Source organism: Sceloporus occidentalis, unplaced genomic scaffold (assembly GCF_023333645.1).
Source record: "Sceloporus occidentalis isolate IW3139 unplaced genomic scaffold, rSceOcc1.0.p SCAF_9, whole genome shotgun sequence".
In the NCBI taxonomy this organism is placed as follows: domain Eukaryota; kingdom Metazoa; phylum Chordata; class Lepidosauria; order Squamata; family Phrynosomatidae; genus Sceloporus; species Sceloporus occidentalis.
The window spans coordinates 2,852,894-2,875,066 of NW_028316989.1; the positions used below are offsets into that span (position 1 = coordinate 2,852,894).

A 22,173-nucleotide genomic window follows, 5' to 3' on the forward strand; every position below is an offset into this window, starting at 1 on the left:
TCTGTGCCCCATCCAAAAAAGGGACTCAGGTGCATGTAAACTTCACTTCTGTGTGCATAGCTCACTAACACAATGTCAGCCTGTAAATGTGATGTAGAGCTACAACTGAAATACAGCGGTCCCTCCACATTTGCTGGGGTTAAGAGTGAAGGACCCCCATGAATGTGGGAAAACCGCAAATAAAAAAAAACACTTCTTTTTACTTAAGAAAACACCTCTAGGAATCTCTAGGTCCTCCATGGTGCAACTCCATGGTCAACATCTGAGCAACATGTCTATGATTGTATGATCAACAATAGACATGGCCACCTGAAGAAAGAAAAAAGTGAAGAAAATGGATCACTGGAGAGAAGCCACGGTGAAGCAGGAGCTGAAAGGACAGCGGCGTAGCCGGTAATACTGGAATTACCAAAGGGAATGCAGACAAGGAAGAGGCAGATAGAGAAATAGCACCTTCATTACTTTTGGCATTGTGTTTGTCTCCAGGTCAAGGAACTGAGGAGGGCTAGAAATGCAAGCAAGCACCAGCTTTTCAGTGGATCAAATGGGAAGGGGAGCTTAAATAGATACCAAACCCAAGAGTTCTCCTGGCCTTTCAGCATAGAGGTCCAATACAGCTTATGAGTAAAAATATGGGGGCAATATGGCAGGAAACAGTCCACTGAGATGAAGCCAATATGCGCGGGTTACTTTAACTCTGTTAAATAAAGATCAGGAAGTGAAGGAGACAAATTCTGAGAATAAATGCTATAAACAGCACGTTTCAAAGAAGGCCGCTGCACTTCATACATCACATGCTCTTCCGATTCTGGACTTCAGTATTTGAGGCTTCTGCCTGCCTCAGCAGATGCTAAAAGCTTCTTTTGAGCTGAAATTAGCCAGGATCTGTTATGAAGTCTGGAAGCTAGCTTGCTGTGGCAGGAGTTCTACATGTTTGTAATTTAGGCTGTGGTTATTTATGGTCTCCCCGTATAATGGGCGAAGCAGAGGTACCCAATCCAAGAGACCCATGTGGGCCAAACCTATCTCTACAAGTGTCAGGAATTGTATCCCAGATCCAGCACCACAGCAGCTCCACACATGCTTTGCCCTTCCACCCAAAAGAAAAGCATGACATAAAAACCCATTACCCCTGGTCTTGGCATCTCTTTTTAAGGAACCTCTTTCCTATCTGAAAAAGACCACTTGCCGCACCATCTATGAGCTGGGCAATTCCATTGCAAAGGCAGCCTGCAAATATTTAGCACAAGATCTTTGTCTATACCATTTAATTATAAAATGCAAAGTGAATCCATGCAACTGATGTCAGTTCTTTTTTTGGGGGGGTGGCAGACGGAAGAAGGGATACAAGGGTGGGGAGGGGGGCTGAAGAAGGATGGAGGGATGTTGCAGGAGGCATCTCTGTCACTGGCAGTAGGGAATCAATACACCCAGCTGGGCTCAGAGCCATGCTGGAGCATCTTACACAGGCACGCATGCACGAATGCACACATACAGATACATGGGCACCCTGCAGAGCTCAGACAATTGCGCACGGGGTAGCCATGCTGCCATTTTGACTGTGATGTCCAGTTCTCAGATGCTGATGCTGCTGCCTAGGCAGTGGGGGAAACCACAAGAATTTAAGGCAAGGCCTTTTTTTCAGTAACCACTGGCCAGCACCACTGAGAGGCTAGAGAACAAAGAGTGCCCATAGCCTTAAGAGAAGTTGCCCCTCCGCATGGGATCAGTGCTGCAGAAGCCCCGGCCATGGCAGCTCAGGAACGGCTCCGATCTTCGTGGTTGCCCACAATCATCTTGCTGTAGAGCTTCTGCTGTTCCTCCTTGAATGTGTCCTTCACCTTTTCTCTCTTTAGGCCTCCATCCCTAGAGGAGGAAGGAAAAAAGATGTCAGCCAGAACAGACTCACTCTGGCAAAATACTCTGAAAGGAAGCACAGCTCTGGAATAATCCAAAGGCAGAAGAAAGGCAGGGGCACTTTGCAAATGTATACCCAAATCTTATTTATACAAAGCCTAAGCATATTAGGTTTTCCATGTGGTACTGCCAAGGAGTAAGCCATGCTTACCACACACAGACATTTCCAGTGCGCATAGCTAGGCCTCACTACCATAATCCATCTGCTGTGGAAAAAAAAAACAGATTGGCAACACAGATCCTAAGCCTATGAACCTTTCCGAGGGGGGGGGGGGGAGGAGCGTTGAAGGATTGCTTTCACACACACTGAAGGCATGATGAAGTTTCAATCCAACGTCAGCCTCTGTGGCATGTTTAGCAGTATAAGAAGTTGCTCTAACCTTCCTGAGGCTTAAGATACACCTGATGCAGAGTTTCATGGCTTTTCCCTATTAAAAAACAAACAAGCAAAACAGCCTAGAGAGCTGCTGAACAGGAATCTTTGCTCTCCCAAATGATTTTCAGTTCAAAATCTACCATGCCCTGGCAAAGTGATTTAAGAGCTCCAAATGGTTCCTCTTCTACTCAACATGCAGCCTGCTTTGAGCTGTTCTTGTTGTGTCTTAATCAAGGGTTCCAAATTGATCTTGCAATGTGAAGGGCCAAACTTATGCAGCACAACAGTTGTCTTCCAAACAGAAGCTGAAGAAGCAAGGCCAGTGGTCTGGCTCTCAGGCAGTTTCATTCAAATCTGCACAATTCAACAAGCAACCTGCTTCCCATCTTTGTCCACTGATCTGTAGCAAAAAAGAATGGTTTCAGGACTCACCACAAAAGATCCACAAGGCCCCCTTGCCTAGCAATGGCAGATTTCACACGATTGGCAAACTGCACCGCATCTTCGTCAGGCTAGAAAGAGAGAACACAGCATCAGCATTTGCAGAGGGGCCTGGTAGGAATGTTCATCATTCATCCAACACCAGCCTGGTCTAGGTCCAAGTGACTCACCTCTCTGGTCATTGGGGGGAGATACCAGACACTGCAGACAATTGCCCAGCTGGTCATCATCCTCAGCAGGTAGGTCACCATGCCATATTTGCTGCTATTAAAAAAGGCGTCTCCAAACTGGGGGTCATACTGAATGACAAAAATGGGGGTGGGGAGATGGAGGAACAGGATGGTGAGAGCACATAAGACTAGGCTGGGAGCTAGCAAGAACAGTCAGGCATGGAAGTGTTTTCTACATCTCCTGTCTTCTATGCACATAAGAGGGATGCAAGATTCAACACATATCAAGAGAAACATATCTTTAGCAAAGGATATTTTTCGAATCAGTGCTAACAATCATGTCTGTATCTGGTTCTTCTTTCGAAGAAGCTAGATAAATCATGCACTAGAAAGCATGAGTCTACCTTGTTTTGGTTTTCAAATTGTGAAAAATCCATTTCTGATTTCAAAAGTTTTAACTACCTGAATATTCCTTGCTCAAGAAAGTGCTATGAAATTCATGGGGTCACTGTAAATCTTGAATTGATGGCGCAGCCAACCACACCAGCTGGGATAGGAGGCGGTCGGGAGGCCTGCAGCAGGGCTGGGGGATGGAAAATTGGTCCCCGGGTTCTCCAAAGTTGCCCATTCTTGTACTACATCATCATGGCACAGACTAATAAAGCTGAAAACCACCAAAAGCCATGCCCAAGGCTCTTCATAAACTACAGTCACTCTTCAGATTCCGAACTCTGCACCTCAGAAGCACATGAGGTATGTTTGTTCTTAGAGATTCCTGTAAACATTTCTACAAATATATTATCTCTGCATAAAGCTGCAAGTGTCCTCCTGCATTTGACAGTTAGTGGTTGGTAAGACTGAAGAAACAACTGAACATTAAACAAAAAAGACAGAATCCATTGGGGTGTTCTCTTGTGCAAGAGCCAAAGAACAAGCAGGAGCCACTCCTGTTCATTTCAATGGTAATCAGGCTGAAGAATTAATGCAGTTTGACAACAAATTAACAGCCATGACTCAATGCTACAGAATGCTGGGATTTGTCATCTGTCAGAGAGTTCTGGTGCCACAAAAAACCACAAATCCCAGAATTCCATAGGATGGAGCCATGGCAGTTAAAACTGTGTCAAACTGCATTAATTCTGCTGTGTGGTAGAAGTCTTAGGCAGAAGAATTCCTTATGGATTGTGCTGCCTTCCTTAATGCAGGGGTGGATAGAAAGGAGAGTGAGATTTACTGGTAGGACTCTCTGGATGACTGGTACTACAATCAGCAAACTCCCAAGTATTTTGAAAAATGCAAATTTTATCTCTAAACATAATCCTTGATCTGAGTATTTCTTGCTGTACAAGTCCATCCAGTCTCATGGGATTCAACAGTTCAGGGGTTCCTTCAATTCTGTTCCCATTTTACATTTGCTCCAGGACGTAGGTATCTGAATTCTAGCAAAAACCAAAGCAGATCTTGTAAGCCTACAGTGTGCCTTCCCGGCTTCTAATGGTACAATCTGGAGGGATCAAAGTTACATGATATGTTTTGCATTCTAGGGTTCTTTATCATAAAGTGCTTCTCAACTGCATTGCACCATTTCAGCAGGATTTCTCTACAGACCTGCTTGGCAATCTTCACGGTCCTTGACCCTCACCTTGATGGCAACAGGATAAACTGTGGCACCAATTTCAAAGCTCCCTTTCTTGAACATCATCACAGATGTGTTGTTGATACAAGTGCCTGTCAAAAGAAACCACAACATGTGTAGGAGCAGCTTTCTTTATCCATGGAAAGTCATGTGCAACATTGCAAGTTACTCATAAATGTAGTTATTTGTCTGTATTAAAGAAATACGACAGAAGAATGACCTCCCTATTTGTGTCACTGCCTTCCCACCCAAGTCATGCCTTTCAATTAGGTACTAGAAATTTGGGGCTGAGGGTTTCAACTATATTTTATCAGCTCTATGGTATAGATGTCCTCTCCAACTTATATTTTCATTCATTCATGCATCTTGTGGAACACTGTGCCATATGGAACCATGCAAAATAGCTAATTTTCTTTGGTTCTTGCTTACCTTCAGGGAAAATCAGGATGGGCAACTTATTTTTATCATGAGCATGCTCTGACAGCCTGCAAGAAGTCAAAGGAGAGGGGAAAAAATGTATATAGCAGGGATGTCATTTCTTACCATTGCTGAAAAAACGTATCAAGATGCAATAAGACACTCGAGAAAATGATCAACTGCCATGAGATATTGAGACTATTTAAATGAAAACAATCTATTTGCACAAAATTATTTTTTTAAAGTAGCATTTAGCAGAAAATATATTCTTTCCTGCCCAAAACAGGGGTTTGTTCTGCATAAAATCAAGTATTTCCCCCGAGAGATTTTAAAGTCCCCAAATGTGAAAAATAATTGAAGCTACACAATACACAAAAGCTCTTGTAATCTCACCCAGCAGAAAGAAAACTTTTCAAACCATTCCCCTTATATGTGAGAATGAAATAAGATTTAAACCCCTAGTACATATAGCACTGATAGTAACCATCATAGATGGATTCTGGAAGCCCTGGCACCCAGTGTCTCAAATTCAAATCTATGGTAGTTTTATTTACAAATCTGCAACTAGCCAATGCTGCTTCTTTCCTATTCCTTTTCTGATTCATGTGTCTATCCCAAAAGCCCTCGCAAAGCATTGGACATACTGGGCACATACCTTCTGGCCACCAGATGGCGATCCTTAACTTCAGAGCGTTCAAACCAGACATGGGGACAGGCCTTCACCATGGCCCTCTGGATCACCCCCATGAGCCCTCCGTGTACCTGGCCCACCTGAGCAACAGAGAAAGTGAAGGGGTCAGAGGCCATTCTCAGGGAACCTGTAACTGAGCAACCCCTGAATGAAATAGATATGGTAAGCCTTAAGCTTATTCACCTTTGACACCACTAAACAATCCTGCTGACGGAAGTCTAAACATCATGAGGGGATAACACAGCCCTTATCTCCTCATGGGTTAGAGAGTCTGTCCCATGCAAAGCAGCAAGAACCTTCCCTATTCTCACCAACAGATACAGAGGTCTCAGGTGAAGGAGGGCTTTCTCCTTTGGCACACCTGAAGCACTTGCCCAAAGTATTTTTCAGAGGCCAGAAAAGGGCCCTTTCTAGACTGCAGAACAGCTGCTCCACCATCCCATACTTCCAAGGAATGGGAGCAGCAGTCATGTTGTTCAACTGCTTCCATGGACCAGTTATCACCTAAATGAACAAGCGATATTCCAGTGGCATGAGAAGCACCTTCTTTTGTTAAGCACGGGTACTTTGGAACACATTTTAGAGGCTTTTAAAAATAAACAACCTCCGCTAATGCTATCTGACAGCACTGGCCAATGCTATCTATTAAACTGGAATATTAAAGATTGTGATGAAGAAAGTTCTGCTGTATGTCTTTGTGTACCCTCCTTCCCCCAGTAGTTAAGGCTCATCTTCCTCACCATGGCATAGTAACCATCGCTGGCCAGAATTATGACATCAATTGGGGAGGTGTGGTTAGCCACGCAGATTCCTCCATTGCGGGGTCTGTTCTCTCTGAAGTTGGAAAAGAAAAAGAGATCAGCAAAAATCTGACAAGCCAGCCCAAGAAGAGCACTGGGCATAGATTTTCCTCTGTACTGCACTCATTCCATCAATGCTAAGAGGTCCTCAATTCCCTGACCCAAAGTTAACAGTTCAGCACCCATGGATACTCTACAGCTTATATAAATTACAACAACTGCATTTTGCTCTTAGTTTTGCATATATTATTCTGGCTGTGAAAGAGTGGGGAATTACACAAGAGCAGTGAAGACCCTTGACCACCAAAAGCATGTTTGGTCATCTTCCTAGTTTCTGAGATTTCACTCACAAACTTTCAAATATATTGTCGTAGCTAAATGATCTGGAAATTTGCTTCTAAGAAACAAGGAGAAAGGAAACAGATCTTATGTGTTCAGGTCCACATCCTGCAAATCTTCTGTTTTCCCACAGCCCGAGTCAGTTTTCTCCTTCCCCGAGAAAAGCTACCAGGAGGTGCTACCCAAACTCCCCCGTACCTGTGGTGGTAGGTGATGATGGCTGTAAGAGCTCGCACACAAATCCGGTAACACATTAGATGGACATGCCTGCTCAGGAACTCCTTGCACCTAAAGGACCAGGCAAAAAAATCTCAAAATACCCACAGTAAGCAGTCTTTAGTGCCACCCTCTGGAAGCTGCTCACATGGCAGCTGGTTTTTAAATCACCACTGCTTGGATTCTCCACCTTGACAAGTCTATCTTGGAACACAAATATAACTAAGGTTTTGAAGCAGGAAGGACTATCTCCACCTTCCTCTCTCTGACATATTGATGGGAATGGTTTCAGATTCAGCCTCCTGTGGCACTGTAGACTTTAGTTCTTTCCCCTCCCTGATGTGGCCAGGAGGTGGGATTCTGCGTTTTGCTCAATGGAAGGTTTGGGTCAACAAAGTCCCTTTAAGGGGAAAGTTGACACCTCCCCAGTAAAGCAGCAGGGGCAACCACCTAAAGACATGATGCTAAAAGACAGAAAGGCCAGTGCTTGTTGACATTACTTTTTTGGATTACAACTCTCAAAATCTTCCAGCTAGCATAGCGAAAGGAATCCTGGGACTTATGGTCCTAAAAGGTAACCCGTTCAAGCTCCAAGGCAGATCAGACTAGTGGTGTATACTCATCCATCAGCAAAGGTCACATTTGCATTTTGCAGTATTCTCTTTTTCACCTATCAGGCCACTCTTTAGAGTTCTTTTCTGACTTCCCAATTAAATGGGGAGGCACACGAACGTGCCCTATCCCCTTGTACTCCTGACAACTACCTGATAACATGATGCTGAAGGCCAAAGGTTGGATCAGGAGAGCTCAATCAGAGAGGTCAGCACAGAAACAGGGAAATGGTATTATATCCTTCTGAAATCCCAAGTACAATGGTGATCTTTGCAGTATTCTATGGCTGAGAACTCACCTTCCATTGGGCAAATAGCCCACCACAGTTGTGCCTGTCACCAAGAGGCTAATGCCAGTGAAAGCCAGGGCTACCCTGCACAATGAAAGGAAAGAGAAATAGGAGAAAGTGGTGAAGTGTGGCCTGCAGATGACCTTTGCCCACCAACCTTGAAAAGGGAGCATTTCTACAGGGCTGGACCATAATATAGTTTCAAGCACACACACATATACAATATTGACATTGCCACCAAGGTTTCATGCTAAGGAACAGACTACAGGAAAGACCAGAAATACCAAATCTGGTCTTCCCACTGCTCAGTCCACTTCTTCCAAGGAGAGGCACTAAATGATGCTAGCCTTTACCTGAGTGGTAGCAAGAAGCAGTAGCGGATCAAGACGCCGAGCCCCCATAGCACTGTAAGACGCAGGCTGATGTAATGGAAATTATAGTTGGTCCTGCTCAGCAAGTTCCAAGATTCCAGCTCTTCAGCCGAGAAACGTTTGGTCACCTCATCGTCCATGATGGTCTCAATGCCCTTGCGGCAGAAATAGAAGATGTCAGAGAGCTCAAATTCCGGGGCTTCCAGGGCCTTGTTGCTCCCACTCCGCCTGATCTCCTTAATTTCCTCCTCCAGTGAAGTGGGCTCCTTTGCAATGATACCTACAAAAAAAGATAGAAGGAACTTTCAGCTACACAGGTGAACCTCACCCCTGTCCCACCCCTTTCTTCTCACAAGAAGACCAAGTGGCCTCATACCATTGACATAGGGCTTATAAAGTGGATGTTTCTTCTCTTTGGCACCACGCTCGATCCTCAACGTTGCCCACTGGAAGACAAAGAGAAGGAAATTATATGCAACTGACATGGCTGTGAGATGGGACTGATGGCCACCGGCTAAAATTGTTCTCAAAAGACTGGATTAAGTTCTGGGAAGAGGGTTGGCACACCTAACATCATAGCTGAATAGACTCCTAGAATTCCAGCTTCTGGAAATGTGAGGATTGGCCACTGCATCCAGGTCCCACTACTTTAAACTTGATGGACCCTTGGCAGAACTTTGAAAATGACTTGGGGAAGGAGACTGCATCTTCCAGAATTCCCTCATTCCCAAAGCAAATGGGAGCTATATCCCTGAAAAAGGTCACTTTTCCAAGCTCTGACTGTTGGTCTACTCCAGAAAGGCAACTCTTGGCATGTAATAAAGTGCATGCCTCCTGTGGAAAAGCCCTCTCACACAATCTCTAACAGTTCCAGTTAGAAGACTTGTAGTTGGGGACAAGATTTTGAGGAACAGCTGCAATACTGAAGAGCAGAGTAAGCAATACTGGGTTTGAAAGACTTTGGCCTGTTACAGACTGCCAAAATAAAGCTGCTTCGGGTCTCTTTGGAGGTATGCTATTTAAATGATGCATGGGTCCTAAGAGTCCGGAGGTCGCGCCAAAGCCGCACTCCATTACTAAGCATTGGAGTGCAGCTTTGGTGCAGCTTCCGGATTCTTAGGATGCATGCATCATTTAAACAGCATACCTCCAAAGAGACCCGAAGCAGCTTTATTTTGGCAGTCTGTAACAGGCCTCTGATTCTGCCTAAAGTAGCCCTGTTATGTTTCTGGCAGAGGGAGTCTCTTTGCAGTGAAAACTGGGCTTGGTGCTGTTTCTTGGCAGCAAAGACTAAGGGACAGGCTTGCATAACATCCGAAGGATTTTGGGCAGCCCACGAGATGTGGAATGACTTCAAGGCTGATCAGCCTTCTCCTGAGGAGAGAGCCAGATGGTGGAGGAGGACAGGCGAATGCTCACCCCTCAAAGCTCCTCTGCCACTTGGCTTTCTTCTGAGGATAGTACTGGGCAGAATTAATATTTATATCAATCAATCAATCCTTATTTGAAGAAGTATGGTGTACTAGCAGTTATGCTCATTAGGGCAACACCACATCAATGCACTGATCAATGGAATGATCATTCAGATTATGACAGATAACATTCAGGACCTTGTGAACATACTCACCTAAATTAGAGTTTGGAAACATTACTTTTGGGATTACAATTCTCAGAATCCCCCAAAGAGTTAAGGTAAGCAAACTGATTAAAAATTAATGGTTAAAATAGTTTAAACATTAATGATACCTCTACTTGGAAAGTGAGCTGCTAAAAACCTACCTGCTTCCAGAAGAAATTTAGCCTATTTTAATTTTGGTCCCTTCCTACTATCAAGTTGTGCAGGCCTGCTAAGGGGCACAGACAGAGCTATGGTTGCTTTGTGAGGACACTGGAGGAAATACTGGGTCTAGCAGGCCTCCTGTTCATGGCAAGTGAAAACCTGGCCCTTCCTAACCGCTCTTCCCACAGATCAAGGTGATCCCTCTTTCTTTCTTTATTCATTTTCACCCCCTTCTTCTGATGCTGTGCTCCCAGCAGAAATAACAATCTGCAAAATGCTTACAATCAATAATAAAGAGAGGAATCCTAATTAAAACCTGGAAGGGCTTAAGAGTTTGAATGGCAAAACCACCTCTAGGTCCAGATTAGAAAAAGAGCCACAGGAGGCAGCTTCCAGTCCAGTGGTCAATAGCTCTGAAGGGGTGCGTCAGGGAAGGCCCACACATCCCACTTTCTCTAAATGACCTCCAAGCCACAGAAGAACCAGCATGACACCCCATCAGCTCAGGCTCTGTCCTTTGCCTAAAGCTGCTTCTGGATTTCGCCTGCCTAACTTTCAGCAACAGACAGGCAGCACACTTGGCCAGATGTGAGGGAGCCAAAGAGAGGAGGCAGTGGGGATGATGGCTAAACTAAAAGGTCCATAAGCTTTCCCCTGTAACCCTCTCACCCCAAGGACAACTGCTGCCTCTTTCTGCCCCATGTGCTCCAACCAGCAACTGGATACACTATCCCAGCAGCAGCTGCCAGAAACCAGCATGTCTCCACATTGTACCAAGATCAGTCTCTTCTCCCAAGGGCATCACACACAGAGAGCCCTTGCTTGCTTGCTTGCTTTCAGTTTACTTGGCTGCCCTCCACCTGAACCTCTCAATGTACCACAGGCACAGGCAGCAACCTCATATGCTGGGCTGTGTCTATACCACAATTGCACAACAAGACACAGAGGCCTGCCTCTTGACAATTTGAGCTTTCGTACTGAAAAGAAGGAAAAGAGCAAGTTTCCAGCTCTTAAGGATATAAAGGTAGGCTTGAAAGAGCAGGCACCACACTTGGCAAAATCTCAGAAGCCACAGAGATGGCTGGGTAAGATTTCTAGAGGGTAGAGTGGAAGTGCTTTCACATCCTACATAGCTTGATGCCTCCACTCATGAACAAAATATGCAAAATTGTGCATGCTGGAAGCATATGGAAAGTAAAAATTGTTCAAGATGCATAATGCATATAAAGTCAAAGAATTTGGAATTGATGCCTGGGAAAAGAATTTAGGAGGTTTTATTATTTTTTCAAAGACGTATGGTGCACAAGCAGTTGTGTTCATTAGGGCAATGCCACATCAATGCAATGATCATTCAGATCATGCCAGATCACATAATTACCTCAATCAAAGTGTGGAAATGTTACCTTGTGGGACTACATTTCTCAGCATCCCCCAGGGGTTAAGGTAAGCATATTGATTAAGACTTTCAGTAGAATTCTGGACTTAAACGTTTCCTTAAACTGTTTCCAAGACCAGAAGGACCTGGAGCTCTATGGGAATTCCTGGAATGAAAGCTGTCAAGGAGAAACTGATTGATGCTAACAGTCAGAGGCAGCCTGGATACTGACTTGACCAGGCTGGAAAATTCCACTGGACTATGGGATAAAGACCCCCACCTGCTAGCCTTGCATTTGTTCTTCACCTTTATTGCATTAGCACACTGTTGGGAAACCATCACAAAGGCTCCCAGTAGCAATGGGATAAGAAGAGAGGTCTTCTCATGGATCAGTCATGAATCAGCAAGCAGAGAGGAAATAAACTGGCAGTACAGGTTGATTCTCCCTTATCAGGAATTCTGAAACCTGAAATATTCCAAAAACTAAAACCTTTTTTCATGGCTGGCTGAGATAGTGACACCTTTGCTTTCTAATTATTCAGAGTATACAAACTTTGTTTCATGCACAACATTATTAAAAATGTATAAAATTACACATATATTAGATGTATAAGAAACATAAATGAATTTTGGGTTTAGGCATGGGCCCCATCTCCATGATGGACAATTAGAACAATGCCACATCAATATACTGATCAATGCATTGATCACTACCTATATGCAAATACAGGTTTTCTTAAATCTAAAAAAAATCCCAAATACCTCTGGTCCCAAGCATTTCAGATAAGGGAGACACAACCTGTACTTACAAGGGAAGGCTGTATAAGGTGGGACTGTGAAAACACCTGTAATGGGACTGGTGCTTTTTAACTTATTCATAAAGGATCTTCAGTAAGTGAGGAGCAGCAGGGTAACAACTTTTTGCAGATGACACCACATTATTAAGAATGATTTTAAAAAGAGATTAAGGCCTGTTACAGACTGCCAAAATAAAGCTGCTTCGGGTCTCTTTGGAGGTATGCTATTTAAATGATGCATAGGTCCTAAGAGTCCGGAGGTCGCGCCAAAGCCACACTCCATTCCTAAGCACTGGAGTGCAGCTTTGGTGCAGCTTCCAGATTCTTAGGATGCATGCATCATTTAAACAGCATACCTCCAAAGAGACCCGAAGCAGCTTTATTTTGGCAGTCTGTAACAGGCCTGTGACTTCTCCAAAGTGGGTGAATGAACATTAAAATGGCAAGGGTAAGCAAATGTAAAGTGATGTAGATTGGAAATCATTAGGAAAGGAATACAAACTGAAACAGTATCGCAGTGTCTCCCAAAACCTCCACAGTGCTGTCACATTTGGAATACTGGGTTTGTTTTTGGCAACAGACACAAACAGCCAAGTCCTGGCACCAACCGAGCCTGGTCCAAACCTCCCAGCTTACTCATCCAACTTGCAAAACTTACCACTGTAGGGTTGATTCACACTCCTTTGCCCTGGAGTTTACACAACTTGCACATTATTCCCTCAAAGAAATGTCAAGCAGCCTGACTCACCTGGAAGATCTGCAGCAGCGTTTTCATGTAAAGCTGGCGGATACCAAAGGAAACTCCAAAGATGGCTGGCACGATGATGAAAACCAAGAGTAGGGTGAAGAGGACGGTTAGGGAAATGCCTAGCAGGTTCACCACCAGGCTGTCAAACGGCAGCAGTAGAAACATGATGAGAGGGAGGGGGCAGGTGAGGCCAGTGCCCTACAAAATCCTGCGATGGGCAGAAAGAGGTGGCCTGGAGCAATCAGCCAGTTCGCCTGTCACCCAGTGGCAACGCTGTGCATGCAGTAGGTCCGCAGCCTATCAGAGATGCCATTTCAATGTTCACATCCTGTCTCTGATGGGCCTGAGGTTGGAAAGAATCCCCATCATCCAGCCTGGAAAGATGCCACAGCAGAGACGGAAACTGTGAAGACTGGCCCAGTATGGGATGGCTACAAAAAGGGTAGCCAACTAAGCTGTGTGACAGGGAAGCTCCTGGAAAGCCAGGAAAATGAGGCCCTTGGGAATTGCTGAGGGTATGAAACGTCTCTTTGCAAGGCTGAGGCGAGCTCCCTCCCTTGCCCTGCATTTGAGGAGAGCCGCTGGCCTGCAGAGTTAAAGTTCTTGCCTCTGGGATGCAAAGACTGGCTCTAAGTCTCTCAAATAGCTTGTGGTAAGCATAGTTCCAAAGGACTCTTGTTTCAATCCATAGCAGAAAGTTACACTGGGTGTTTTTCCTCTTCCTTTGGAAACCGCTTCAGAGGGTACAGCATTCATAAATCCCAAACACTAGGAGAGGAAAAGAAAAGAGACAGGCATATCAAGGCAGTGAAATATCAGTACAGTGGAAGGGGAACTTTAGGCCAAGGAGTAGTAACCACCTGTTCCAAGACGGCAGACAGATCTCATTTACCTCATTAAAATGGCAGAAAGGACAAACTCTTGGAAAGAGCAGCTGATCTTGCCAGAAGGACTACTGACTATTAAACAGCTACTAAAGTTAGTAGCTCACAAATATTGTTTAGCACTTGCACTGCATTTAATTGCGCAACCAACTCATAGTCTTAAAAGGATTTTTAAAAATGAGTCACGCTTTGAGAGAGTTCTCTTAGATAGATGGCTGAAGGAGATTCTGACTCATCAGAGATGATGAAGTCAGAAGTTACTGACAAGCATGGCACACTGGCATGAAGTTATTTCTAAAATGCAATCAATGACGAAGGCATTTCTGTTATGAAAATGTTTCCACCACTATAATTTTCCAGCACAAAAAACATGCTTAGATTATCAAAGACAGATAATCGGAATAATCACAGTGGCACAGAGGTCTCCAAAAACTCACAAATCATTTCCCGGGGAGAGTGAAGACTGAACTATCTAGCAAACTGAATACAGCAAGGATTGCATTCAGAGCTTGGAAAACCCATTTTTTGGACTGTTGCTCTCAAAATCTCACTGCCAGCATGGCCTTTGGAAGCTTACCGCTGTAGTCCAAAACATGTATTTCCCCAATCTCCGGGTAAGATGGTCTTCTTGGTAGGGCCTATTTCAAAATTATGAGTATCTCAGCAGAAATACCTACCCACCTTGTTAACAAAGGGACATGAAGCAAGACCTCATGACTACAGCTTATGAAGGAAGATAAGATAGAAAATGGTTTTAAATCCCTTTAAGACTATCAAGATGACTACCAATGCCTTGATTTGAGCCAGGAACATCAGAAAATGAACATTTTACAAGTAAGGATTCACCCTTTCCATACCTCAGTAACAATGCAGGCAGATTGGTTGAGAGGGAATATGTATCACATAACACACAAAATATATTTCTTTGCTAAAGGACTAGAGGAAGGCAAATTAAAGCCGAAGTGTCCATGATGACCCAAACACGACAATTCAGATGCCAACTGAATTAGGACATAAGAACATTCCCAATTCAATTTGTTTCAGAAAGCCTACATTATTGATTGTAATGCAAAAGAAAAAGTATGCCTTTTAAAGATGTACCACGTGGCTTTGAATACAGTCAGGGTCAGGGAGCAAAACGCAGATGGGCCTGGCTCGATGGGAGACCTAGCCAAATACTAGGATATAATTAAAAGTAACTGTAAAACATGCATATCGGAAGCCCAGATCTCTGCCAGTCCAGCCCCTGGAATTTCAGACAAGCTATAATCCTCACTTCCCAGTTTCAGATCTGAACAGTCCACTGCCATGGTAGAAATCTCTTCCTGAAAGCAATTCCTAACGTGTTATTTACTAAGCCTGGCCTAAACCTAGTGAGACCCAAGCAAAGGCTCAGTTCCTCTGCAAGGTCAGAAATTCTCTTCACAGAATTTTGACTCTACACAAAGTAAATTTTTGCTCACCATACATTTTACTTACAGTAAACAGACGCTGAACAGAAGTCAGGCAGGGACGAAGTGGAGAGCTGGAGCTATAACCCAAGAGTGGTTTATAATTTTGGTTAAGGAGTAACCAAGCAAAAGGAAAAAGAGGCAATAAAGGGCTTTGGAGTGAAACACACTCCCCTCAAACTCCCTCACCTTCAAAGAGATCTCGGCTGCAGCAGCACTCAGCCTTGCATCACTGCTGGAATGGAACAGCAGTCAGGTGTATGTAAGCTAGCTGGGGTGTGTAATCACTGCAAAATGTTCCAAGAGATTCCAGAGTCCATGCAGAGGATGGCAAATCAGCTTTCTCCACGTGGGAAGCAACATACCAGTCATGAGAAGTCACTGCCTGAAGGTACCAGTCTGACTCTTGGGAAGTGGCACCGTGACAGGACTATTGACTGTTCCCCCCCAAAACTGACTGATGGCTAGAAATGTGCATCTGATACAATTAAACAGGGTAGCTTGGATATTTTGCAACAAAGAAAGCTTTTACAGTGATCATCACAAGTTAGAATAACAGATTCATAGTAGGAAGGGGCCTCATGGGTCATTGAGTCCAACCCCCAGCAGGAGCTTCAAATAAAGCATCCCCAGCAAGGAGTGTCCAGCCTCTTTTGGAAGATGCCCATAGGAGACCCCATCACTTCTCTAGGCAACTGGTTCCACTGCACTATTCCATGCTCTTACTGTCAAGAAGTTCTTCCTAATGTTGAAATCTACTGTCCTGTAATCTCAAACCATTAGGCTTGCCTCCTCTTCTGTGGCAGCCCATGTGTCATCTCTCTGTCTTCTCTTCACCAGACCGAACATGCCCAACTCCTTCAGACTTTCCTCATATGCTTTGTTCTCCATATCCCTTATTCCTACTGGCTTTCTCTGAGCCCATTCTCACTTGTCTATATCCTTCTTAAAATGAGGCACCCAGAACTGAACAAAGTTCAGCCTGAGATCAGACTGACTGGTCTGAGGTTTTCTGGGTTTTCTTTCCTTTCCTTCCTTCCTTATTTTCTGCTCTCTCTTTTTTTAAAGAGAAGGACAATGTTTGCCTTTTCCCCCCAGTTCTCTGTCACCTTACTTGTTCTCCAAGATTTCTAAAAAATGTTGACAAATGGTTCAGGGACTACCCCAGCAAGTTCCTTCAGTACTCTGGGATACTGTTCTTCCGGCCCTGCAGATCTGTTTTAGATAGCATTATGCAGATAGTATCATGGTTGCAAAGAGAGTCAGTGTGGCATAATTTGAGTACAGTTTGAGCATAGGATTAGAACTCTGGAGAAAGGGGTTTGATTCCCTGCGCGGCCATCAATGTATCGCTTTTTACAGATGGGTTAAGGATGACAAGACCAATTAGAAAAAAAGACCATTGTCACTTCCATATAGGTGAAATAAAGTATGTTGAAATGATAAGACTTTACTTTTGAGTGGGCAGCTGGTTCAAAGGTTATTCTCCTTGTTCGCTGGAACTTTACACCAAGAATGGTATATAAAAAAAGAACCTAGATTTTTACTTGTCAGGAGGTAGGGTCTCCCAAACACAATGCAATTCAAAGGCCAGCCAAACAAATGAAGCATTCAGAAAGCTTGGGTCAAAAATATCTATAAACTGCTAGCCTAAGTGGCAGCGTTTCCTAACTAGCAATTGTAAACTTCAATAGCAGTACTTGCAATCCTCATAATCATCGTTGTTGTTGCTTTACATCAAAGTCTGAAGGATGCACTGTAATCATAACAGGTCCTATATTAAGAGATTTCCCTTCCAGGATACATTGCTTGGAGCTCATTAAAGTACGGTAAGGATATTGATCACAAGACAAGCACAATTAATTACCAATGTTGAAGGACATGACTGTTGCAGCTAAGGTGTCACCGGTAGATTTTTTCCTTATCATATCCATCAAGGGAAGCAAGCTTCTTTGGAGAGGAGTTTATCATACCAAAAGCATCAACCCTTGTTATTAATTGGCCTGAGCACAAGTGAGGCAGCATTGATGTTCTATCTCAATATATCATTTACAGAAGGAAGAGCTTTGTCATAGGGTTAATAATTAATCTATGGCACTCGATACCATAGGAACACTAGATAAATATCTGGAGGACGTCTGTGTCCTCCCAATCTGTGATCTGTGACAGCTAAATAGAACGGTCAGATAGAGAGGGAGGGTATCCCCAATGAACAAGAGCTGGGGATTTTTTAAGTTCCCTCCTCTGAAATACAGCCAACAGCACCTGGTATTTATTGGTCTCTCATCCAAGTGCTAACCAGGGCTGACCCTGTTTAGCTTCCAAGATCAGATGGGATTTGGTGCCTTTGATGTATTTGGAGCAGGCATTGTCTTTATACCTGTTTCCTAGTCCCTGGTAACCTGAGGCAGTTAGAATCAAACCTGCTCCAATCTGCATTGTCTTATCCTGTACCTTATCTCTTGGTCAGGCTTGAGTGAATGCTATTTAAAACAAAAAAGGATGGGGCAATGGACTAAATCACTAAGTGAACCATCCAAGCCCAGACTCCTCTGAACTTTGGCTGTTGTTAAGGTATCAGGCAAAGAGTTTTCCCACTAGTAACAGTAGACTAATGGACCAATAATTAGAAAGATCATCCCTAATCCCCATTTTTGTAAACAGAGATTATGATAGCCTGAGAGCAGTTGTTTGACAATCAAGTAAAAAGTGGTTTATTGCCTCTTTCGGAGGTGCCAAATGGGTCTGATCCAGCAGGGCTTTTATACTACAGTAGACCCCAAAAGATGTTTCAGCTTCACAATCACAGTCAGCTCACATAAACTAATGATGCCCCTGTTCCTCCGCTGGAGCTGAGCACTGGGGAAATCATTAGAAATGTACCAGTTGTTTCTATGGAAGCTTATCTACCACTACAGACCTTCTCACGGATGAACTCAAATTTCCTGGAACAGCTTGAACACCATACTTTTACCCAATAAATCTTGGTCCCCCAGCTGACTGAAACTGACCAGAATGCTTTGGATTCATTTGAAGGCCAAAGAGTCAGGAATGGGACAAGGTTTGTTTTGTACTACAAGGAGCAGAAGCACACCGTGTCCTTGCCGGATGCCGGACTGCAGCCCAGCAACCCCGTTAAATGTTGTGAACACAGGAACAAGGTGCTCCAACCCAATCTATAAATGTCCCCCATGTGTCAACAGCCTGAGCTTGTCGTTCTAGTGGCAATGAGAGGCAGGGTACCTCCCAGCACATGGCATGGCCCACCACCCCTAAAAGTAAGAGAGAAATAACTTGTAAGAATGGCATGAGTAGGGAACCTTCTTCAATCCAAGAAGTACAGACTTAAACATTTTAGAAACAGGCTATTAATACCCCAGTGTTTTTAGCACCTTAGACATTGCAGTATAACTCACCATGTTACTGCTAGATGCTACTAAAGACACTGCTTTTCACAAAGGTTGCAAACCATAAAAATTCGTGCTTCATGGGGAAAAAAGTATTGAAAAGTCCACATTGTAGGACTTGATTCCAATGGGTGACTGCCACAGCACTGGCAAAATGCAGTTCACACAAAGTGAAATGCTGGGATGTCCCCAAACTATAGCCACAGCCTATTCATTTTCCTTTTCAGATTTGGCTCCTGAGAGAGCTAGACAGTAAACCACAGGGGCCATATTTGGCCTAGTGGCTATTACTTGAGTTGATGGTCTATAGTAAATGATGAGAAAATGGAAAGTAATTCAAGCTGAGCACTTGAATCAGCCATGGTCTTCAAAGGTTAAAGAAAAGGGCTTTCTCAGCTAGGAAATCAATGTTCCATATGGAAATCACATGCGCTCCTACTGAGTCCACCTCAACACTTGTATCTGCCTGTCATTTTCTCCAGTGGAAAACTAGATGACTTCTAATCATTGATCCCAATTTTAGAATTGGGATGGTGTAGTGGTTTGATGTTGGATTACAATGCCAGGAGACCCAGGTTTCATTTCCTTCTCAACCATGGAAACCCAGTGTGTGATCTTGGGCAAGTCACACTCTCTCAGTCTTAGAGGAAGCAACAGTGCTGCTTTAAACCCGAGTTGACATGAAGGCACATGAACAGCAATAACTTCTTATCACAGTGTATAAATATGTATTAAAATAGATGTATCTGGAGCAACCCAGATATTTTGAACAACTACTCCAACAATATGGTTCATAGTCAGGCATATCCAAGACATATGGAGGGCAACAGGTTGCCTACCCTAATATAGAGGTCTTTTTTGGATTTCACTTCTAATCATTGATTTTTAAAGATATAAGTGGGGATAAAAGAAGAAAGAGCTCAAGAGGGATAGGGAAAGACACAGAATTGTTAACAGGCAGCTTGTTGTAAGATGTGGTAAATGAGGACTCCAGCATTCAAAGGGTCTGAAGCTAACAGACAGAGGATGCAATAGGGAGGGAAACAGTAAAGGAGCGCTGATAAGTGTGGTGCAAGAAAGGCCAAGCTGGAAGGATAAAGATAAGGGATATGCGCACACAGAGATGTGCAAACAGCGTGGCTGAAACAAATCCATTTGTCATCATTGTATGCCACCCCATAACCAAGTTCTTTGGGCAGCTTACAAATGTCCTTACGATTCCCATTCTTTGCAAGTAAGGCCAAGCAAGTAACATATGAGTAAATGCAACTGTTCACTTCCCCTTTAAAAGAAGGAAAAGAAACAGTGACAGAAAGACCGCTTTACGAGGTTTTTAATTGGCTTCGTATAAGACGAGTTCTTGCCTTCATGCAGTCGTTCCTGTTTCTCACTTTACTGCGGCAGGATGTATAGATAGATGCTCATGTATATATTATGGCTGTCACCTGGTTAAACAGGAAACTGCCATACTGTGTTTAGATGACACAAACAGGTATCACTACCTACGGCAGACACCACTGACCCATCTATGCATGATTACATACAGCATTTACAGGACCGGGACCCACTTTTGACTTACCCGCACCCCAAAAAATATGGTCTCCCCAGGCATCTGGAGGCCCCCCAATGTGACATTATGGCCATCTTCCCTTGGAAATATAGGGTCCGCTATGATTCAGGATGTTCAGGATCCGCGATGAGTCTTCAGACCTGGGATTAAGGAAGAAGAAACAGGGGAAAGAAACATGGTCACTTCACAATCTTGCAACATGTATTTTTGGCTACTCCAATAAAAGTAGGGTTGCCATCATTCTCTACCACAAACCGGGACAATATGTAGGACAATTGTAGGATACAATTTAGCCTGAAATGTAGGACATTTAAAGTCCTCCATTTTCCTAAATGTCCTACATTTTGGGCTAAATTTCATCCTACATTTTGCCCTGGTTTGTGGTAGAGAATTATGGCAACCCTAAATAAAAGTATCGCTCTTTTGTGGCTTCTGGACCTCAATATATTGTGTGTTTTGGTTATTTTCAATAAAAGTATTGCTCTTTTGTGCATATTCTTGATGTCAATATATTGTGTGTTTTTGGGTTATGGCAGTTTTGTGGATTCTGGGTATCCATATATCGTGTATTTTAGTCGACCCAATAAAGATATCCCTTTTCTGTGGATTCTGGGTGTCGATATATTACACATTTTAGTCAGTTCAATAAAAGTATGGCAGTTTTGTGGATCTGGGTGTCAATATATTGTGTATTTTAGTTAACCCCATAAAGATATCCTTATTTTGGGTGTTAATTCATTGTGTATTGGGCTTGTCCCAACAACTGTACTATTGTTCTGGGGATTCTGGGTGTTATTGTACATTGACATTATTCCAACTGCATGGGTTTCGTGAGGCATTTCAGTCTCTCCCTGTCAGAGAAAGGCTCTGGGGCGAGAACAAACTACAAATCCCAGCATGCCACAGGAGAGGGCGCCATGACAGCTGAAGCGGGGTCGAACTAGGCCCGAACTGGAGCCTGAGGGGAGCTTTACTTTTCCCTCAGAGGGAAAGGGGCGTGGCTACAGGGAAGGGGCGTGGCACTCACCTGCCGCCGCAACCGCCGTCTTTTTCTTTCGCTTTCCTCTCTCTCCTTGCCCCCCTCCCCTACTCAGCTCTGGCTAAAGAGGCGCCGCCGTCGCCTCAACCGCGTGCCTCTGCGCATGCGCGCGCCACTACCACCACCGCCGCCCCGGCTGCTCCTTTTTCTCCCTCAGCATCGACGTCACCACGAGCGAGAGAGCCGGTAGCTCCGCCCACACGCGCACTGCCACCTTCTGCGACAGCCAATCAACGACTGCTTCCTCTGCTCTTGGCCAATCGGAATGGTTCGCCGGCGATGGTGGTGTTGGTAGTACTGGCTGTCGTCACGCATGCGCCGCTCTTCCGACGCATCTTTCCACTTTCAGGCGGGGAGGGGTGGAGTTGAGTGTGCGGTTTCTACGCATGCGCGACGCTAGAGCGGAGGTTTATTAGAATCCTCCTCGGCTCCTTTGCGCCTGCGCAGTAGGCAGGTTAAAAAAACACTCTGCACATGCCTCTGAGCGCTGTATTTTTTGACTTTTTAAGCTTTGGGCGTTGCTGTGTCATGACAGTACGCCGCAAAAGGCCATTCCTAGTAGCCCAAAGGGCATCTCATTACATTTAATTAGCTGAAGAACTTAATGTTCCAAGAATTATGCCACATATAATGTGGGTGTCATATAATGTTGTAGTTTAATGGCAACTTGGAGGCCTTCGGCTTCACATTTGTTTCCAATGCTTTCTTGCTGGAATACTGGAAGAAAGTAAAGAGATAGGGTTTTTTTTTTGGGGGGGGGGTTTCAGGGTATGTGTCTGTCTTCTGGAAGAACGTTCCGGAAACGAAGCAGAATTTAAGAGAGAGAGAATGTAAAAATATAAGAATA

General features: G+C 44.1%; 1 protein-coding gene across 3 annotated transcripts; it reads right to left on the reverse strand.

The window, feature by feature from the left end:
* Positions 1 to 1,253: 1,253 nt before the first annotated feature.
* On the reverse strand, positions 1,254 to 21,511 carry GPAT4 (glycerol-3-phosphate acyltransferase 4). 3 transcript variants are annotated; one of them, XM_089539206.1, is made up of 14 exons: positions 21,315 to 21,496; positions 20,297 to 20,427; positions 12,976 to 13,743; positions 8,652 to 8,721; positions 8,258 to 8,555; positions 7,914 to 7,988; positions 6,986 to 7,075; positions 6,389 to 6,482; positions 5,613 to 5,728; positions 4,970 to 5,025; positions 4,547 to 4,632; positions 2,905 to 3,033; positions 2,726 to 2,805; positions 1,254 to 1,866 (listed from the first exon to the last, which is right to left on the reverse strand). In XM_089539206.1, the coding sequence occupies exons 3-14, from the start codon at positions 13,138 to 13,140 to the stop codon at positions 1,758 to 1,760; spliced, it is 1,368 nt and encodes a 455-aa protein (XP_089395332.1). In that variant the 5' UTR covers positions 13,141 to 13,743; positions 20,297 to 20,427; positions 21,315 to 21,496; the 3' UTR covers positions 1,254 to 1,757. The 3 variants fall into 3 exon arrangements, with proteins under 3 accessions (XP_089395332.1, XP_089395333.1, XP_089395334.1); XM_089539207.1 differs by lacking the exons at positions 20,297 to 20,427; positions 21,315 to 21,496 and adding an exon at positions 15,339 to 15,551; XM_089539208.1 differs by lacking the exons at positions 1,254 to 1,866; positions 2,726 to 2,805; positions 2,905 to 3,033 and adding an exon at positions 3,607 to 3,635 and having other exon boundaries at positions 4,513 to 4,632; positions 21,315 to 21,511.
* Positions 21,512 to 22,173: the final 662 nt, after the last annotated feature.